The sequence below is a fragment of the Pinus tabuliformis genome, chromosome 4_2 (assembly GCF_031772625.1).
Source record: "Pinus tabuliformis cultivar Carrire ecotype Pingquan chromosome 4_2, CPIR1, whole genome shotgun sequence".
Classification (NCBI taxonomy): domain Eukaryota; kingdom Viridiplantae; phylum Streptophyta; class Pinopsida; order Pinales; family Pinaceae; genus Pinus; species Pinus tabuliformis.
In genome coordinates, this window is record NC_142304.1 from 233,354,366 (window position 1) to 233,377,632 (window position 23,267).

Below are 23,267 nucleotides of genomic sequence, written 5' to 3' on the forward strand. Positions count from 1 at the left end.
ACATCTCATATAGTGGAGCTCACAATTTTCAACAATGCATCATGAACTGAATGTTGGTAAAGGAAAATACAAGGAGCTGCCTCTCTTCATTATACGGGAAATTGAATGCGCGCAATCGCCATTTGTTTGAAGGGAAGTTATACAACATCAGTTGGATAGTTCACAGGGCATTAATATGGATATACATAGGAGACTATTTCCCCTACTAACTCTTCCCATTGATTGGTTCCACCAATGTTCTGCCTCCCATCTGGATTCTTCGATGGGGTTGCACAACTTGGCAAATGTGGATGCGACACGACACTAAAGATAAACAGAAGTACACATTTTAATCCTCATTGGAACAGAGGCCTGGGCACTAACACAAGAGCTAAAGCAATTGCTTTATGGAGACTACTTTGGTTTACACATCAGAAGAAGCTACACAGTGTTCATATCTATGGTGATTCTAGGTCTCACATTGATGGAATATTGGGACACACAAATTTTGATCCTCCCTCATTATCTAGTTGGATAAAAAGAATCAAGCACATATTGGGCTTTCTTACATCATATACTATTACTCACATATTGAGGGAAGCCAGTATGGAGGCACACAAATTGTGAAAGGATGGCCTTTGTATCTCCTTACGTTTTTTTATTTTTGATAGTTTTTGTATATGTCATATGTTGAATATTGATAGACAAACCACATAGTCACTTTACGTTTTAGAATACTTAATATATGAAAAACTGGAAGCTGGAGGGACTAGCAAAATATATTTGACATGTATGACTTAATGCCTATGGACATTTACATGATTATGGATGATTATAATGATAAATGTACTCGTTTTATCTATAGTAAAATTGAGCATTTTAATTTTTATAAGATTGTAAATTTTAAGAATATTTTTAAAGATTAAGATATATATATATATAAAATAAAAAAATACAGGATTTTAAAAATATTTTTTACAATAAAATATCAAATTTGGAAAGTGAGATATAAATATAATTATATACCATGAAAAATAATATAAATTTTAAAAATATGTTGTAGAATATTCAAACATCTAAATATTTTCAAAATCTATATCTGCCATCCAAATAAATTAAATGCTTAAATATGATGGAAAAAAATGGAAATAAGTGACTGTAGTGCAATGGCGGGGCCTTCTTTCGAAGAGAAGTGGATAAAACCACGGCATCTGTGCTGCCATTCCTTGCATAAGCGCAACTAATTGGATAGCGGGATAGCTGTCACGATAGCTTAACCTCGGGAATTCGTTGGAAGCATGAAGACGTAACATGACATTGGATGAATTTTAATAATATTTATAAAAATTTATGGTAAATATTTATTTATAAATTTGAGTGCAAATGTTTTAATCTATTTTAATTTTGGATTTTTTTTTGTTTTTCTAATAAGAGATTATACTTCAATAGATTTTTTTTTTTTTTGTAGATACAGAGTTGATGGATTTAAGCTCGTTTATGGTATGTATATAGCTCCAATAATTATAAGTAATTATAATTATAATTATTAAATTATTTATTTCATTTAATTTGATGAAGTCTAAATGTTTACATAATATAATATGACATAGCATTGTAAGATCTCATCCATCTTACTAGAGAGCGCATCTTGGCACAATTAGCCTATTCAATCTTGGCACAATCAACCTATCCATCTTAACTCCAAATTTACCAAGCCTCGAGAGGGATCAAATCTTTTTGCATCTTAAGATATTTGCATCTCAAGAGATTTGATCATTTTTCTGGTAGATCAGTGACGTGAAAAAATTATATAACACAACTCTACAAAAATTAATTAAAAAAAATTATATATGGTTATTTTTATTTTTATTTCAAATTTATCTTAACTACCTAACAAAAATTGATTAAAAAAATTAATAATAACTTAGAATTTTTATTTTAACATAAATCTAATTTTATTTTATTTTATTTTGACCAAGTCAAAATATTTGCATAACATAACAAGACGGGACAATATCTTGTACATAATGAGCTGAAGAGTGCGTTTAACCCAAAAAATAAAAATAAACTAATTTCAAATATAAAAAATTAACCTTCCTATTAACATTCTCTTACATAATAAGTTGGAGAACACTTCTAAATCCAAAGATAAAAATTTAAAATTAACCCACCTACTAACATTCAAGACTAAAATTTTCTTTAATTTAACTTCTACCATAAATAAATAAAAATTAAATAATATAAAATTAAATTAAATTTCTACCTTTCCTTACCATGTGTAATCCATTTTCCAACGTTCTATAGATGTTCAAAAAATATCAATTTGCATAAACCATTGACACTAGGAAACAACTAACTGAATGAAGACACATCAATTTGCGTAAAGGAATCCCTATTTTTCAACCAGTGAATCTTTTCAACAACTAACTTCGATTTGCTGGGCAAGTAGTTTATCCTCCGTCGCAAGTGTATTATTGTCATGTCTCATCATATAAATTTATAGCAAGTCAACATTGGTAAAGTTAAATGGCCAAAACTTTAGGTTTTCATTTTTGAGATTGGCGGTCACATTCGACAAAGCATAACTTTTTTCATACTTGGATAGTTGGGGTTCATTATGTTTGTACATTTCATTTAATCTGATATTTATTATCTAGATTTTTTTGAAAAACAAATGATTTATTTTCTCATTTAATTTGTAGTAGGGTTTATTGAAATTACAAATTGAGAAATGAATTCTTTACCCTTTAAATGTTTTAAAAGTTTTTGAAAATGTTAAATTTATATATAATAAAAAACTAATTTAAACCATATAAATCAAAAAAATTTCACCAAATTTTTACCACAAATTCATCCAATTTTTGGGAGGGTCGCTTTCAACCCAAATATAATGAAAGCTTGCTTTTGAGAATTTGCAGGTTTCACTAAGGCGAGAGCCTTTTTTCTGAATGGGTAGACCCGCCAAACAGTTTTAAGTAAGTATAGATTTGAGCTCACCCAAGAGTCATAGAATTGAGTACACCCATTAGTTTAAGTAATAGGCATTGAATTGAGTACACGTTTTTATGGTGGTACGTACTACGTAGTATTTGCGGCATCCAGAGGTGGCGTTTGTGGTTACGATTTCTTGGAGGATGAGGACAAGAGGAGGCAGAATGACGTGTTGAATTGCAAGTAGAACCCAACAAAACAAAAAAACATGGTATGGCCTCAAACATGAATGAATGGGAACCTTGTGTTGGATTGAGAGGTAGTGTGTTTTTGTGGTCCATATATGTTAATTCAAGTTTGATATATTATGGATCATTTATTATGTATCTTCCAAATCTTATATACTGCATTCCGTGCGAGTTAATCTATTTACTATTCAATATAAGATAAAAATATAGAAGGTTGTCTCCATGGAGAAGTATCAAAAAAAAAAGTTTTTTTGCTTTTTGTTTTTTTTAACCCAGTAAGTATCTTTTTTAATAAATAAATTTATTAAAAATAAAAAGAAGGAAACCATACATAATAGGATAGGAAGATTTTAACATTAGTTATTAATTCTACGTAGGGTCTAACAAAATTAGTAATTTGCATAATTAACAAAATTAGTATTGTGTATAATTAAGTCAGAAAGTAATACTATGTAAATTTAAGTTTTAAATTGTTTTGTTTGAAGTGAGTCATGTAGTTTTTTTCTTCAATATTATATTTCCAATGGTTCACACTAAACCATCTTGTTAAAACTTACAAGCTCTCTTATTTTCCTGAAAAATAGTGTAGGTAGGGTCTCCATGGGTATCTCTTAGGGATTATTTGCAGTGGCTAATATTATGTTTTAGGACCTAGATTTCCTTCGTTAATGCATAGAAATAACATATACAATGATTGGAGCCATTGCGATGGAACTAGGTCAAGAGGATAAACAATTCACAAAGAGTCAAGGAGAGCTTTAGGGAAGGGCCATGAATATTCTATTAGGTGAAGCCACACATGAGGTACCTTGAAATAAGGAGGATTGTGGTTGCATAAAAGGGGGTAGGAGGATGCATCATTCAATAGTAGGTGGAGGGAATTAACAAAGATTGAGGTAGTTAGTGAAACCCCATATTATATTTTCAAATTCTCATACCACACCTTAACATCTTAGGTATAATTCCTATGGCAATGGTTTTCGTGATCATGGAGTAAGTTTGATGATTGATACAAGTCCTTATAGATTCAGGATAGTGACCAATCCTATTGCTAAGTCCAACCCAAGGTTTTCCATGCCATTTGCTTCTCAATTTTATTGACAATTATTGTGAAAAAAATTGATATTTTAAATTTTTTGAAGAGGGCAGAGATTCTCTAGTGGATTACAATTTTGTGAGTTGTAGAGGAGTAATATCTTTCTCTAAAGGCTTAGAGGATTATGTTTGAGTTTCGAGGAATGAATACATCCATTGACTATAACTCACATCCATTGAGGCTAACTCTCCTAAAAAATATTAACTCTTAGCATATAATAAAAGTTTAACTAGGTTTAAACTTGGGCCTTACCCATATTACTCTAATGAGTTATGCATTCACCATGGTAAAAAAATATTAAAAATAAAAATAAAAAATTAAACTTCATTATCAATTATTTAACCACTTCCGTGGTAAGCTAATTTTTTTAATCCTTATTAATTATAAATAACCCTTAACCTTTATATAAACCACCCTTAACACCACCAACACTAGTTTATAAATAGTAACAATTCACTTATCTAATTTATTTCTTATAAAATTTATCGATGAAGTGACATCACACTCAATTTGATGCACACCAAGAAATTGAATAACCTTATAATAATGAAATATGGTATAGTGTGCATGGACACTAATACTTTCAATTAGTTCAAAGGAATTATGACCAACCTCATGCTTTCATAATCCATTTTCCTTTTTCATAATCTAAATAATTAGTTTAATAAGTAAAATAGATCATATATCATGTTTTATGTGCTTTTATAAAGGCAAATGAAATGAATCCCACATACTTCTCATTTTTCATAATGTAATGTGAACAGTTAGTATTTAAAAAATATTAAATCTAAATAGTAAGTGTTTCTTTCTCTATACACATTTTAGCTCTTATTAAATCATATATTATTGTTACATCTGATTCATGGACTATTAAATATACTCTTTGTATTATATAAGAATCAAAATGTTTGATGATAAATCTTATCCAAATTATTTCAACATATTATATATTCACTAATTAAAAAAATAAAATTAAAAATATAATAGATGACAATAGATGACAGTCAAAAAAATTTGATCATAAACCTCACTCAAATTATTCTAATATATTATATATTCACCATAATACAAAATCATTTCTCTATTATTCTTCCATAAATAAAAAATAAAAATAAAAATATAATATACTGTAATTAAAAAGTAAAAATAAAAATATCATATATCATATATTCGATGCTTCTACAAAATCATTTCTCTATTGTTCTTTTATAAAAGGAAATCCAGAAACACCTATGAAAGTAAGTTTGTTTATTAAAACAAACTCAAGAACTTGCATGCATGGAACGACCTCAGTCTTGAGGATGAAAAATCACCCATATTAGCACGTGAGTTATACGAGAGTAGCAGTGCACAATCACTATGTAAATCCAACTGAGGAAATTACACATTACGATGGCTAATTATGTTGGCCAGTTAATAAAATTTGTCCTTAGCTATTTGAAGGTAATGTCTGGCCTATGGATATTGAAAAGCATGTGAAGGTAATGTCTGGCCTATGGATATTGAAAAGCATGTGTAAGGTTCAACTCATATCTTCTCTTTGCATGCCTTTGACTTGATTGTATACCATTGGTTTGGTCAACGAATAGTTCAAATTATCCAATGAAAATTATCCAATGAGATGATTATGGTTGATTATGGTTTTATAAGTTAGAATGGTCTTTGAACAATGTTGGTTTAAAAGAAAATGAATTATAAAAAAAACTGATTCTTATCTTTATCAATAAGTGAGATTGTAATTATATTTGAAAGATTTAACCATATATGACTCTGGTAGTGTAGACTAATTGGTAACAAGTTGTATTATTAAATAACTTTTGTGAAAAGATTATTGCTTCAGACCGCGATTTACATGTCCATAGAAGAAAGTGATTTTTATCTTTGGCAATAAATGAGATTATAAATATATTTGAAAGATTTAACCGTAACAATATACAACTCTTGGAGTGTAGACTAACTGGTAACAAGTTGTACTATTAAAGAACTTTTGAAAAGATCGTTGCTTCAAACCCCAATTTACTCATGTCCATTGTAGGACAGTTGCAGACACCTACGAACCCAACCTTCTTCTAATTACAGAGAAAGAAGTAAAAAATAATATATGGAATACTATAACCATACAAATACTTCGAATTCGCAAATAAGCAATAATCCAGACAATGAAAGCATTAATTGTTGAACATAGATACAAATACTGCGAATTCACAAATAAGCAATAATCCAGACAATGAAAGCATTAATTGTTCAACATGGATACAGCCGTTCAATGATAATACATAGAATGCTCAATGTAAAGGTTAAGATATAGGTACAACTATATATATACGATAAGATGGGTATAGATTTTAGGAATATTTTGTACAACAGTGAGGTTAAACAATTAAACAATACTTTCAAAATCTGCCATCCAAATAAATTGAATGACTAGATATATGGAAAGGAAATGGAAGTAATTGGCTATAATGCGCCCCGCTGGATCCTATCCCTATAGTCCATATCTGACATAATTCTCTCCAGCTTCAATCTCTCATTCATTTGGGCTATGAAATCATCGGCCTCCTTGTTCACATCCTCATTCACATTCAGATTCTCTTGTTTGCAGGGAAACCTAGTGGAGCTTAATGCAGTCTCATCCACCTGATGGTCATCCCTTCCACTCAATTCAGAGTTGCAGAAACTTGGAACATCATCCGGCCCTTTCACCGATAGACTTGAATCAGCTGGGCATCCTGAGAATGAGAACGACGGCGCACTTGAAAGCCTGTCCTTCGAACTTGAGAATGAATGATAGAGTTTCCTCATGTTATCAGAAGAAATACCTTCAGATCTTCCTGATGCCGAAGAATTATCGTCGTCGTCGTCTTTCATCATTCGCAGACATCTGTTGCCCATCTTCAATCACAAATTTTCACTGTAAAACAAGAAACAGAGATGAAGAGGAGAAAAACAATGTAATCACAGCACTTGGAAATGGAAGATTTGGTTTCTTACAAAAGAGAGATTTATCCTGTATGTGTGAGAGATATATAGCGAGCGTGCAAGGAAGCAATGGCGGCGAAGCAAAGTGGACAAAACCACGGGATCTCTGTTGTCATTCCGTGTATGAGCACAACTAATTGGATAACCTGATAGCTGCCACGGTAGCTAAACCTCGGGAAGTCGTTGGAAGCATGAAGACGTAACATGACATTGCGTGCATTGTTGGCGTGCCATTCAAGTACTCTTCTGACTGAGTAATTTATTTGTAAATATTCATATATAATAATTTTAAATAATATCTATAAAATTTGTTAATTTTTAAAATAAAATAATTATTAAGTCGAGAGGTTTATTTTACAGTACAGTATGAGAGATGTGTAAATATGTCAGTGCTCAACATGTTGAGCTGAGAGACAAATGTTCATTTTATGGCCCATTATAAAAGAGGCGTAAATATGTATGTGTTCAATTTGGAGTTTATATGTATCTCTTTTAAAATAAAATAAATATCTATATATATATATATATATATATATATATATATATTTAGGTTAAAAAAACATAATGAATAGTTTGTTTAATTAAAAGTATAATAAAACATCAATAATCTCACTTTCAGTGTCAAATTTTGCATTGTAAAAGGGTTCTCATTTCAAGAGATCTGATCTGTCTCAACAGTTGTTAGATTTGTGATTAAGATGGATCTATAGTGGTATATTATTGGTGTAGATTCAGATGGATCTGTAGTGGTATATTATGAGTGTAGATTCATCTTAATTTCCGATCTACTACTCAGTTAAAGGGATCAAATTTCTCAAGATCAAAATGCAAATTTCTTTTTGAATGTAAACTTTAGAAAAAACTGCACCTCGGGAGATTTTATTACTCTCCTCACTTAGGAAATTCTTAATTAAGACAGATCTATGCTAGTTCTTAATAATATTATTTATATTATATAAATTTCACTTCTCTATATATAAACTTATTCACATGATGTGCATGATGTGTTGGCTGGGGCGGTTGGCTTTCGCACCCCAGCAGCGTTCGATCCCTGCGGGTGCTGCGCGTTACTGCAGCAATTTGTTTCGGCGATGACGTACGCTACGGCCTTATTTGGTCCAATGTTGACTTATATCTGCTAGCTTCGGCGATTTGTCCAATGTTGACTTATATTTGCTTGCTTCGGCGATATGTTATATATCATGCTTCTTCAGTGGGGATTCATCTCCCCCACTGAAAATATATAAACTTATTCTCATTTTTAACTTTAGTAAAATTTTGATTTAATTTTTATAGAATATCCATAGAATATTTTTAGGAGAATATATTGGGTTTAGATATATCTTAAAATTAATCATAACATTTTTTTTTTTAGATTTAATTAAAATAATGTAATAAAATTAAAATAAAATAAAATATTTTGATTGTTTAATGAGTTATAGTTTTTGAGCATGTGGTATTGATAAGTTTATTTATTTATTGGTTAATAGTATTTTAACAAAGCTTGTTTACAGGTTAATAATATCTATGGTAAAGTCAAGGTGAATACCTATAATTAAGAATCTTGTTATATTATAAATTAATAGTAAGTATTAATTTTTTATGTACTCATTAATTAAATTGAAAATGAGTAAGGAAACATTATTTCAATTTTTAATATAAAATTAATCTTAATTTATTACTACTATTTATATGTTATATATTTTAATGCAATATGTATATTATGATTTTCTTTTCTTTAAAAATTGTTGATAATTTTATTAATAAAAAATTACAATTTTATAACAAATTTAATTGTATTATCCATATTAATGTTAACTTTTTATTATTAATTAAGCCAACATTTAAATGTTTACACTGATTTATTAACACTACAACATTTCTCTCATAATAAATTCTATTACTTTTAACTTTTTCTTATTTTTTAATTGAATTGACATATAAATGTTTACAAGCTATTACAGCACACTACAACAATGCCATATACTAAATTGTAACCCTATACTAAATTATACAAAGTCTATACACAATAAATAAATATAAAAAGTTAACCCACCTACTAATCTCTAAACTTTTCCATAATTTAACTTCTGCCATTTAAACAAACATACATTTTCTCTTTCTTTTAAATTGGTAATTCATTTTCGCGCATTCAACCTTCTATAAATGTCCAAAAATAAATAAAGAGGCATCAATTTGCATAAAGGAGTCCCTATTTACAAACCATTGAATCTATTAAACAACTAACTAAATAAAGACGCAACAATTTGCACAAAGGAATGACTATTTTTCCACCATTGAATCTATTAAGCAACTAACTTAGATTTGCTGAGGAAATGGTTTATCCTTCGACACTACTTTATTATTATCATGTCTCATCAATGTATATTTATGGGAAGTCAACATTTGTAAAGTTAAACCGCTAAAACTTAAAATTTTCATTTTTGGGGTTGGCCCTCACATTCGACAAAGAATTATCTTTTAATAGAGTCATAGAGTGGTCCATTATGTTTGTTATATGTCATTCAACATGAAACCCATCATAATAGCTATGAAATTGAGTGCACGTCTTTTTTGGCGGTATGCAGAGTAATCGCGGCATCTAGTGGTGGGGTTAGTGGTGAGGTTTGTGCTTACGATTTCTTGAGTCTGAGGACAAGAGGAGGCAGCATGACGTGTTGAATTGCAAGTAGAACCCAACAAAACAAAAAAACATGCTATGGCCTCAAACATGAATGAATGGGAACCTTGTGTTGGAATGGGAACCTTGTGTTGGATTGAGAGGTAGTGTGTTTTTGTGGTCCATATATGTTAATTCAAGTTTGATATATTATGGATCATTTATTATGTATCTTCCAAATCTTATATACTAACGACACTGGAATACATGTCTTGCTACCTAATCTATTCACTATTCAATATAAGATCAAAATATAAAATGTTGTCTTTGCATAGAAGACAGATATTTGTCAAAATAGAGGTTTTTTCTATCTCAAATGCATCAAGTATGTTGTCTAATAAATAAATTTAGGAAACAATACCTTAGGATTGGAAATATTTCAACTCTAGTTAGTAAAAGGAAACAATACACAGTAGGATTGGAAAGATGGCACACTAGCTATGGATTCCACATATGCTTCCATGTTTGGTCTTTTTATTAGCTTTAATTATTTTTTCTCATATGGTAGGTCAAACCAAATTCTCTCTTTAACATATTATTTAACAAAATTGGCAATTTGTATAACTAAGTCAAAAAGTAAAAGCATGCAAACTTGGGGTCTATTCTCAATGGTTCACAGGGAATTATCTTCTTGAAACTTGCAAGCTCCCTTCTTTTCCTCCATTACTCCTAGGCCATTTTCTAGTGGGGCCTTCCATTAACGAACCAAAAAGTAGTGTAAGTGAGGTCTCCATGGGTATCTCTTAGGGATTCATTGTAGTTGCTAATAGTATCTTTTAGGACCTTCACTTCCCTAATTAGTGCATAGAAACAAGACATGCATCGCTCGGAAGCCATTGAAATGGAATTAGCCCGAGAGAATAAAGGGTTCACAAAGAGTCAAGGAGAGCTTTAGGGAAGAGCCATGAAGATTCTATGAGAGATGAAGCGATGGATGAGGTGGATGACATAAGGAGGATTTTGGTTGCATAAGATGGGGTAGGAGGATGCATCATTCAATAGTTGGTGGAGGGAATTAACAAATATTGAGGTAGTTAGTGAAACCCCATATTATATTTTCAAATTCCTATAGCACACCTTAACATCTTAGGTATTCCTATAACAATTGTTTTCAGGGTCATGGAGGAGGTTTGATGATATATACAAGTCCTTATAGATTTGGGATAGTGATCAACCCTATTGCTAAGTCCAACCCAAGGTTTTCCATGACATTTGCTTCTCGATTTTGTTGACAATTAATGTGAAAATATTTGATACTTTCAACTTTTTTAAGAGGGCGAGATTCTCTAGTGGATTATAATTTTGTGGGTATGGAAGGAGCAAGATCTTCGTCCAAAGGCTTAGAGGATTATGATTGAGTCTCCATGAATGAGGACATCCATTGAGGCTAACTCTCGTAAAAAATATGAAGTCTTAACATATAATAAAAACTTAAACTTTTGTCAAGTCATAAATTCCTAATATATTTGGTTTACAAACTATTAGATATACTCTTGGTGTTGTACTGGCACTTCTAAGTTTAATCTTAAGTCTCACCCATATTACCCCAATAAATTACCCATTAACTATAATAAAAAAAAAACAAAACAAAACAAAAAAAATACAAATACAAAAACAAAAAACTTAAATTTCATTATCAATTAATTAACTATTATTTCCCTTATAAAATAAGTTTTTTATTATCCTTATAGGTTACAAATAACCCTCAACCCTACTATAAACTACCCTAAAAGATACTATTCACGCACATAATTTATTGCTTGCAAACTAAAGAAAATGAGTAAGCTCATAATAATGAAATATGTTATGATGTGCCTCACCCGAAACATTTCAATTAGTTTAAAGGAATTATGATCAACGTCATGCTTTCGTAATCCGTTTTCCCTTTTTCATAATCTAAATAATTGGTTTAAAGAAAGAAATATCATACATCATATTTGATGTGCTTTTGTAATGGTACATAAATATCTTATGTAACTCTCCTTTTTCATAAATATTAAGTTGGAAGCGTAGCTGTTTTTTTTTATAAAACTTGTTAAATTATAAGTTATTGGTATATTTGCTTTATGGAATATTGAATATATTCTTTGTCTTTATAGTGGTAGTCAAGATTTGATCATGAGTAATTTGAATATATTATGAATTTATTATGGTTAAAAAAATATAAATATAATATATTATATTTCATGTTTCTACAAAATCATTTTTATAGTGTTTTTTAATAAAAGTGATTCTTTTTTTTTTTTCTCAAAGTAAATTGCTTATTAAAAAAAACTCAAAAACTTAGCATACATGCAACAAAACCTTACTCTTAAGCATGGAAAATAACTCATATTAAGATGTGAGTTATACATGAGTGCCCAATAGAGTGTACAATCACTATGCAAATCCAATTACTTGCATTGAAAATTAAACCTTAGGATGGCTAATTATGTTGGCCACTTAACAAAAATTGTCCTTAGCTACAGTTTGAAAGTAATTCCTCGCCTAGGTATATTGGAAAGTGTGTGTAAGGTTCAACTCATATCTTTTGTTTACATGCCTTTGAATTGATTGTATATTATTGCCTTGGTCAAGAAATAGTTCTAATTATCTATGAGATATAAGTTAGAATGGTCTTTAAACAATGTTAGTTTTAAAAAGAAGATCAATTTGGAATTAAAAAAGAAGTGATTATTATCTTTATCAATAAGTGAGATTATAAATGTACTTGAAAGATTTAACAGTAACAATATGCAACCCTTAGAGTGTAGACCAGTTGGTGACAAGGTGTACTATTAACGAACTCCTTGTGGAAAGGTCATTGGCGTTGAATTTTTAAAAGATGTATAGTAGAAACCAATTTTCTGATCTCATAATTACTACCTAATGATCTTTAACAATTTATCTTATTCCACAAATATCATTGAGAAATTATACATAGAAAATATCAATAGTAAATGCAATGAAAATGAGTAAGCTCATAAAGAGACATCCATGCACAATAGAGACAAAAAAATTTCCTTAGGAAACCCAAACTTGGTAGAAAACCCAACAACTCTTCTTCTAGGAGAAATTTTGTTTAGCAAGGTTTACAAATCCAAATTTGCTTGGAAATATGTGTCAAAACCAAGTCCAAATACCAGAAAAACCTGGTCAATTTCCAACCAGTCAACGCTAGTAAAACCAACCAAAAATACAAAAGTCAACACCAGTCAATAATCAAAATTTTGGCCTGTGGTCAATTCTGTACTCAGTCAACTTTGGTCAAACTTCAAACTCGGTCAAATCTAAGTAAATTTTTCCTCTATATGCTCCCATGTGTGGCTACTCTAGAAGATATGATGTGATGAGTGAGTGGTCAAAATGAAGATGTCAAATTGTGTATATATGCTTGTCAAATGGGGTGAATTTTGGCCAAGGGATACACCCTTTCATGGTGTGGTTGACTTCTCCCTTTTGAGCCTACATGAAGCCCAAAAAAAATATATATATATATATATATATATATATATATATATATATATAATTTCAAATTTCAAATATTTTTAGGCCAACTTAGGTGACCTCATGGTATGTGGGAATACCTCTTATTCCTACACAAAAAATCAACACTCATTCTTAGTGAGGGAGGTATTCTCCTTGGCTACAAAAAAATTACCCTTAGCTAAAACTAATCCTTCATAAGAAAAGATGGTGCATGTCTATAAATCACTTCATCCCAAAGTAGGTAATGCAAGTCTCCAGGGACATTTTCCTCTAGCCAAAATTCTTTATTTCTCTTTAAGTAAATGTATTAATCTCCTTTGGTCAAATTTGTATCACCCAACCAAAGTCCTTTATGGCTTCTTACAAGAGAAGTTGCTCCTAGACCATTCACCCATAACCAACTAACCCAGCCAAAGTCCTTTATGACTTCTTAAATGAACTACATCTATCTCCTCTGGTCAAATCAGCATGACCCAACCAAGTCCTTCTAGCTTCTCAGGAGAAGATATGTCCAATCTATAATTTCCTTGGGCCATTCACCCTTAGTCAAATTCATATGACCCAACTAAGTCCTTCTATATTCTCAAGTGAATGTATCCATCTCCCTTGTTCAAATGACCCATCCAAGTCCTTCTGGAATCTCAAGAGATCGTATGCTTGATTCTACAAAGACATCAACACTCCCTCTCACTGAGGGAGACATTTTGCATCACGAAAAGCTTGTCTTTGAAGTATACAAACTTTGTAATAGATAGAGGCATGGTGAGAATGTCTGAAATCTTCTCATCTATGGATATGTATTGGACCTCCACTGCTCCTCTTTGAACCATGTCTCAGATGAAGTAATATTTGATGTCAAAGTGCTTCAATATGTGATGAAAAACTAGATTCTCTGAAATCTTGATACAACTTTGATTATTAGAAAATATCATGGTCCACTCAAGCACCTGACCAAATAGCCTTAGAAGTATCTTTTGAAGCCATACTGTTTCCTGACTTGCAATACTAGCTATGATATACTTTTCCTTTGTTGTACTGAGTGCAATAAAGTTCTACATCCTAGTAAACTAGGATATCATAGTTGATCCCAAGCTGAAGTAGCACCCTTATGTGGTCTTTTCATCCTCTTCACTCTCGGCCCAATTTGAATCCGTATATCCCTGCAACTTCACTTCACTACCTAAGACATATCTTAAACCATATCCAATTGTACCTCACAAGTACCTCAACATATGATTTGCTACAACCTAATGCATCTGCCTCAACTCAACCATATACTGGATCAGGGTGTTCATTGCAAAGAAAATATTTTTCCTGGTGTTAACCAGGTACATCAAGGATCCGATCAACATATTGTACATCGTGAGATCCACCAAATCTGAATATGAAGCAAAACAAGGCATCTTCTTCAAATTGATTACCATAGGTGTATCCATGGGCATATATTCCATCATACAAAATCTCTTCAAATTTTGAATAATGTACTTCCCTTGTCCAAGGAATGTCTCATATAGTCTATGTCATATCTTTAATCCTAAGAAATAGTGCATCAAACCAAGATCCTTCATCTCAAACTTCGAGGCTAACTCCCTCTTGCATCTGACTATGAGCCTTTTTGCCCCTGTCATGGAAAAATCATTAACATATAGCACCAAGATTATAGGATCACCATCAACAACAATGTAGTAAGGGCCTGGATCCGCAACACTCTTAGTGAATCAAAAACTCATCAAGTATCTATCAATCCTAGAGTACCATGCCCTTGGTGCCTACTTGAGTCCATACAAATCCTTCTTCAATTTTCAAACATGGGACTCATTACCATTTACCTCAAAGCCTTGAGTTGTTCTAAGCACACTTCCTCCTCAATCACATCATTTAGGAACGTAGTCTTTACATCAATTTGATATATCTTCCAACCCATAATAGAAGCAAGAGAAACAATAGTTCTAATAGAAGTGTACCTAGCGATTGGAGAAAAAGTATCATCATAGTCCACTCCCTCTTTCTGGGAGAACCCTCTTTCCACAAACCTCGCTTTGTACTTCTTGATGTTTCCATCTTATGCATGGCTGATTTTATAGATCCACTTGGAAGTCACCATTGACTTCCCCTCTAGTATAAAAACTATCTCCCACACATCATTTTTCATGATGGACTAGTACTCCTCCATCATTGCATCCTTCCAAACCTATTAGCCTGTTGCCTCCTGATAACTAGAAGGCTCAGAATCTTGATGATGTGTCTCATCAATGCCATATAACCTGAGTACCTATTTGGTCATTTTCTTTCCCTTAAAGTACCATGGGGAGCTATATTTATTTCTACATCCTACAAAGTATTATGATGCCTTGTTGGCCTCTTCTGGGTTCTTGTAACATCTTTTGATGGGTTCATTGGTTCTGCTAGTTCCTCTTAATCACCTGATGGATGATGCAGTCATAGGTCCACATACATCTGAATGTATGGGATCCAATATCCCTTTGGATCGACTATCATGACTTGGAAATGATCCCTTAGCATTCTTTCCAAGTGCATAACACCTACAAATGTCATCATGTTTAACTTCAATTTATAGAAGACTTGTAAACATCTACCTCAATGCAGGTAAAGCCTTGTTATGTAGATGAAAAAATTTAAATTCCATAACTCACATAAACTTATGTTGTCATGTACCAATGCATGGGTTAGTTGTCCTATTAATTTGTATATACCTCCCTCTCGAACACCAATTACTTCTGCTAAGTCCATCCTTCAGCCTTTAGGCCATATAATAACCTGACTAATCATAAATGCAACTCTATAACCTCTATCTTCTAGTGTTGAGATAGAGAGCATATTCTTCTTTATTATTAGTGATGGGCCTCAATATTAAAATACAAATACTACACCTCCCAAGGGGTCTTGAATCTAATTGTCAACCCAGGTTCATAAAAACTTAAGAGGGGTTGACACTTTGTGTGAAGCATGTAATGTGTTCTTATTTGGTTGATATTATGCAAGTGAAATAAAGCAAAGAGAAACTAAGTTACATAGAGACCATTCTAATGTCTATATTGTAGGAATTTCTTCAAAATTGTAGGAAAGAGAGAGAAACAAGCAAATATATTCTATTTTTAAGAAAAAGGAAGAAAACCAATTCAATCATTCTGAAAGAAAATTAAATCTACTATATTTTGCACTGGAAACAAATTGGCAGTTGAAAGAAAGCATTGAAATGTCAAACCCTAATTTACAACAGGTTTTGCTACAACAATTAAGTCAAAGATTCTATGAGGTCTTTGGGATTTCAAATTTCATCCTGTTGTAGTGGCTACAATCACCCTCCAAAATTTTTCCATAGCTTCGTTTTGGAGCCTCCCTACCAACCTTTCACAGCACCTTGTCTTGCTTCGTTAAGAATACAGGCTTCACTATTTTTCTTACACAAAGATAGCATGTCGATCAAAGCTTGATGCATTCCCCTCATAGGCTGATCACCCGAACTTGATCCAGCTACAGGCTGAGCAGCTTCCCCAAGAAATTATGCAATTATGGAGGGAAACCAGCCTTTCCTCCAAAAATTGTGCAATTATGTCTGGCAACCTGCTAAGCTCTAGAATTGCGCAATCATACCAGATAGTCTTCACCCAGAAAACTACGCAATCCTTCCCAGCAGGTCTACTCAGCCCTTGAATTGTGCAATCCTGGGCAGCAGTCAACTACTTTGCCCAGGAATTAGGAAAATCTTTTGGGCACCTAGCCCAACTCCCAGCCAGAAAGCATGTTTCCTCCCAGCAGTTGAGGATCCTCATGCATGAGCAGTTGCGTTGACAAGTTCCACCCGAGACCAAGGAAACTTGACTTGCATGCATGGCTTGCTTTTTCCTAGAATAGCAAAAGGAAACATGCAAAAAGCATCCCATGATTCAGGGATCTAATTTTAGCAGCCGAAGGTTACATGCAAAGTTTGTTCTAGAAACTTTCCTCCAAGTGTCGCTTTTTTCTAGGTTTGTGGCATGCGCGTCATGAGCTCAAACTTATTTATTCGATGCATCAAAGCTCATTCTTTCACATCGACCTTGGAGCTTTAACATCCCGCATCACATTCAGGACTCTTTGACACATCTAGCTCAGTTATTCATGGGTAAGTGGTCTCAACTTGTCTTTTTCAACATTTCTGTCGCTTTTTGTGTTTTCTCTTGTGTGAGTGTTGTTTGCTTGATTTATTTGAATGCTTGTTGTCGCTTACATGCATACTAGCTTGTACTAGAACTGTTTCAATTTTCGTTGCCATCTCACTGATATCGCATGCATGAAACTATTTTCCACGAACAGTCGTCGATTTGGCGACTTGCTTCACCCACATGCATGTTGATTTGTTTACTGAATATTTCATTTGATTCTTGCATGAATGATCAATCACTTATTCTTTCACTTATTGTCGCCATGCATTCACTTTCATATTTGCTTTCAATTGCTTGTCAGCGGGTCTGGGTAGCCTTGGCCCGAACTCTGCCTCACCCAGACAACATTGCCTAATTTGGGGAAGCAAGACTCTGTCTTCCTCTCCAAAAATGTACATTTCTCTCTAGACACTATCCTCTAGGACTATTTTGTGCATTTATGAGGGACAGTGACTGTTGGCCCAAAAATTTCGCAATGCAGTCCCTGAGCCTGCAACCATTTTCCAGTTGGGATTGTGCATTGCGCAATCCTAATAGTCAGAGGTCAGCTTGGATTTAGCATTGTGCAAATCCAACAGCCAGTCTTGCCTCCCAGATAGCCCATACTACCTTTTTCATATTTCTGGCAGCCAGTCACCTAGCCTCCGAGCAGAAATTGCTCAATTCTTGCCTATCATTCCCCAGGTATGTGTTAAGTCATTCCCCAAATTTTCTTTGGTTTCACTAACAGATTTCTTGCCATGCATGTTACTTTGTCTCCTAATATTTTAGGTGTTCATCCACCTCTTAGTAGTACATGATCAATGGCCTCCAAGAGAATAGGATCAAAGGACACTGACGGAAGTGCAACTGGAGCAGCAATTGAGCAGGTGTCTGCATGTCTACTAATATATGAAGATAACATGTTGTTTCTAGACAAGGACATCAATCTGAAATGGCAAGAGGTCAATGAATCATTTGCAGATACTTTTGCAGAAGAACTCGAAGACCATCAGGTGTATGTGAACATTCACAAGTCCAGCTTGTACCAGATTGCATGCAGATACCCCATGTTCCCATGCGCGGACATGATACACTGGATCGTCTCACACACTGATCCCGAGACGATGACTCTGAGTAGTGTCAGTGGGATGAAGCTTTCCAGCTTCTGGGCATACGATTATGATGATATGTATCAGATGTTGAAGCCTGTGACTATCATGGATACTCCTTTTAGCTTACCCAACAACAATGCCAACTCCAGAGACATTCTGAAGAACTAGGTAAAGGAGTCGTTCAAATTCAGGATGACACCCAACCAAATCTATAAGACGAAGATACTGCGGAAGGTGTATCAATACTTGGTCATATTTTCATGTCGATAATGTGGCCAAGAAAGCACGAAAACCTTCCCACAGAGTTGGGTAATCATGCTGGACCAACTGGCCAGAGAGGGTAAACCAAGTTATAAGTAGATCCTTTGATAGAGAAAGAAGCTATGGCTATAGAGGCGAAGAGGCAACAATGCGACAAACGAATCGCACAAAGGCAGATGGATAAGAGAAGAATGGAAGAAGTAGAGAAGGAGTTTCATGAGTTGAAGGAGAAACTCTGGAAGTAACAAGAGTTGTGTAAATAGGAGAGGGAAGTGCAACAGTAATAGGTATAAAAAGGGGCACAACATGTGCAAATAGATGAAACAACACCCGTTCAGGTAGTGGATTCATCAGAATAGCTGGCATCAGGAAAACATGGTGAACCACCACAGGATCAGGACTTCTCTCATGAGATAGAACAAGCACTTCAATAGCTAGATATGGATATGGAACAATGGAAATTGAAATAGGACATCAACCTTATGCCTCACCACCAAGAGGTCGACTTACCTACTTCACCACATTCAGATGATGAGCAAGTCTCAAGTGACTGAGGAGGCACTAAGATCCTCAGATATAAGTTGGAAGAAGAGACGCACAACATCTCATTCGATGAGTCTCAACATAGATTTGTGCAGCCTCGTAGAGTGTCGACTCCAAATGATCATACATATCCTATGCAAGTTGAGGAATGAGTGATCGTTTCTGACGTGCGCAAACATCTAGTAGCCTTGGCTGATGCAACTATAGTGTATGCCGAAGCCACTAGATCAAGTGTTCACTTTCTAAGAGCTGAGAATGAGCAAATGGCTAAGGAACTATAGACGACCAAGAAAGGAGGAGAGTTGGTGACAGTGTCCTCCCGAGATGAAATGAATAAGGCAATACTAGATGAATTATTGTCCTTGACACAGTTATGCGAGTGTTGTACTCCAAATTTGGCACTGCGTGGAAGGAAGTCGTCCATCTCAATGGATGGCAGCAGCGATGTGCTAGAAAAGCACATATCTTGACGAACATGCATGCTACTGTTGATAACATGAAATCATGGACGATGAGATACAAGGGAGCCCCACTTCACTTGCCTAAGATGATGATGGCCAGTGCGATTGAGCTAAAGGCACATATCCAGATTCATATCTGGAACTATGAAGAGCTCTTGTAGCTCATCACTAGTATACAGGCTTCCCATGCACGTGTGTTCAAGAGTATGGATGTTGTGGTGTGCGGACATACAATCCCATCTATTGGGACACTCACCCAGGTGAAGAAAAAGGCGCAGGTCTGACTAGAGCTTGACTCGTACTTCGATGAGTTGATGCACATTGCTACCAGCCCAGGCTTGCCCATCAGTGCAGACATCATGCACAAGTATGATGCTAGTCTAGCTGCATTGATGATCCAAGTGGATGTTTTTGGCCACCCACCTATCCCATTTAGACCCCCACAACTATCTCTTTCAGTTTTTCAGTTTTCACAATTGTAGCACAATTTACTATTTTTAGCAGTTTTTTGGGTCCTGAACTTCCGGAGACGTTTTGAGGCCCTAAATGAATTTTTTTGGGAAATCTGGGAGCAACATGGGTCCATGGACTGATTTTTCTCTTCCCAAATTTGTAGTGCTCAGATAGATATTTCTAACGAGCTATTGTACGCGTCAAATGGAGATTGGTGCCAAAGTTATAACCCTGGGAAGTTGATGTACCAACTTACCCAAAACAGAGCCCACAATTTGGCATTTCATCTTCTAGGGTTAGGTTTTCGGATGTTAAGGGTTTTCCATTGTTTCTTAACAATAAATAGGGCTTCGAGCCTCATTGTAACACAGTTCAAAGGCATGTAGCTACCACATCTCTTCTCATTGATAAGCTACCATCGCCCTAGCTGGTTTTTTTCCATTGTTGTTGTAAGCATATTTCAGTATTTTACATTAATGAAATGAAGTATTATTTCCTCTGCATCTCTTTGCTTATGGTTATCTCCATATTTGTTGTGTTCCTGTTTAAATCTGAATCAGTGGTATCAAACCGGTTTGCTTTTTTCTCTGTTTTTCTTTGCATGTCCCCAATGAGGTCGGGATATAAGGAGTTAGGGCTTGAACTAGTCGAACCTTTGCAAGACCAGCCTCGCAAATCCCCATGGCCTCCCATGGTAGATGAGAAGAAAGATGAGGGGGCAGGGGATCCTATCAAAATCTTGCTTGAAGAAGCCCTCGAGCGACAAATGAACACAATGATGGACAGCTTTGCCCAGATCCTTCAGCGGCTAACCAGAGGCGACACATCAACTTATAGCAGCTACTCTAGAAACGCCACACCATTTAAGGTCCACGCAGATGCCATAGATAAATGGTTAAATCTGCTAGAGGATTATTTTTCTGTTCATGAATTTTCGAGTTGGGAAAAGATTGTTTTCGCTCTTCTCAAAGCAGCCCCCCATGTCAAGGACTAGTGAGAAACCTACTGTGAGTAGAAGAATGAAAGTAAGGGCTCACTATTTTCAGCCGCGCCCACTTGGGATTCATTCCAGGATGCCATCAAGGAGTAGTACTACCATGTCAAAAGCTATGAGGACAAATACATCAAATGGACCACACTGTGGCAGGGAAGGGACCAAGATGTGCTGGGGTTCACAAACATTTTTCATACCCTTCACACAAAGTTGGGTATCAAGGACTCTAAGCTGCATTTGGTACTCAAATACCATGGCTACATACACAGATACATCCAGGAAGAGATGGAGTTCTTGAACACCTCCTCGCTCGGCACGGCGAACCGATACGCTGTCAAAATCGAGCAAAAGTTCAAACAGAAGAAGCGAGACTTCGGATCTACAATCCAAAGACCAAAGGACAAAGCCAAGGCGGGGTGACCCAAGACAACCCGTCGAAGTCACAAGAAAAGAACAACACCACGAAGTCAAAGAAGGACACAAGAAATTGGTGTGAGTTCCATAAGAGTCCCACTCATAACACAAGTGAGTGTCGGACCAAGCAGTCGCTGGTGGCCGAGTTGAAGGCTTCAGAATCAGATGCATTTTCCAACCTTGAGTTAGAACTTGATAAGGGGGATGGCAAAGGGAAGAAAATCATTGATGCGGAGCCCAGCGCCACTGTTGCCACCGCCAAGATCCAGAAGAATGAGCCTAAAGACCCAAAGGAGGGGGAGCGCCTTTTCCACTCATAGATGTGGGTGAAGGGTTCTCCATTGCAATTCATTATTGATAGTGGAAGCCAAAAGAACCTCATTTCAATAGAGGTCGTGAAGCGGTTGGGCCTACCAACTACACCACACCCACAATCGTACAATATTGGGTGGCTTCATGAAGGACGAGATCTCAAAGTTCGCCAGCAATGCCACCTTCCCTACAGCATCAAGCCCTTCATAGACGAGGTATTGTGTGATGTTACACCTTTGGATGTTTGTGATGTATTATTAGGCTAGCCATACTTGTGGAGGCGACATGCTGTGTATGATTCAAGGCCTCGCGTTGTCATTATTACTTTGGGTGATTCATTATATAGGATACCGGAGGTAGCCCCACCTACCGCCACCTCTTTGATCACTGCTGAGAAAGGCAGCAAGCTCATCTCACAGACTAGGAAATATATTTTATGTCTAGTTCGCTCCCAAAGTAAGGAGAAGATCGTTGCTACATCCATGACCCCCGCGAAGGGTTCCTCCACACAGTAGCAACAACAAAGGGATATGGTCATGACAAAACACAGGAAAAACTTCTCCTCACCCACAGGGGTACCACACAAGTTTCAGGTGGGCAACAAAGTTTGGTTACATCTGTAGAAAGAACGCCTTACAAGAGCCCATCAGAAGCTCAGACCACTCCGACATGGTCCTTACAGCAGTACCAAGGCTGTGGGGAAAAATGCTTTGGAGCACATCATTCCTCCATTCCTTCGCTTGCACCGTGTTCAATTTGGACCGTCGTCGACCATGCTTCCCACCATTACTGGACACATCAGAGATTGCAAAGCAACTCACCCGGGAACAAGTTCAGCAGATGGAGGAACTCAACGCAATGGGGACCATTGCTTCCTAAGGGGGGAGGAATGATCCAAGTGGATTTTGGTGGCCACCCACCTATCCCATTTGGACCCCCACAACTGTCTCTTTTAGTTTTTCAGTTTCCGCAATTGTAGCACAATTTACTATTTTTAGCAGTTTTTCGGGTCCTGAACTTTCGGAGCCGTTTTGAGGCCCTAAACGACGTTTTATGGGAAATCTGGGAGCAACATGCATCCATGGACCGATGTTTCTCTTCTCAAAGTTGTAGTGCTCGTATAGATCTTTCTAACGAGCTATTGTACGCATCAAACAAAGATCGGGTGCCAAAGTTACGACCCCAGGA

General features: G+C 35.1%; 1 protein-coding gene across 1 annotated transcript; it reads right to left on the reverse strand.

Moving 5' to 3' along the window:
• Positions 1–6,547: 6,547 nt before the first annotated feature.
• LOC149168916 (uncharacterized) lies at positions 6,548–7,308 on the reverse strand. Its single transcript, XM_089426989.1, has 2 exons — positions 7,246–7,308; positions 6,548–7,165 (listed from the first exon to the last, which is right to left on the reverse strand). Exon 2 carries the CDS (start codon positions 7,144–7,146, stop codon positions 6,712–6,714), a length of 435 nt encoding a protein of 144 aa, XP_089283115.1. The 5' UTR covers positions 7,147–7,165; positions 7,246–7,308; the 3' UTR covers positions 6,548–6,711.
• Positions 7,309–23,267: the final 15,959 nt, after the last annotated feature.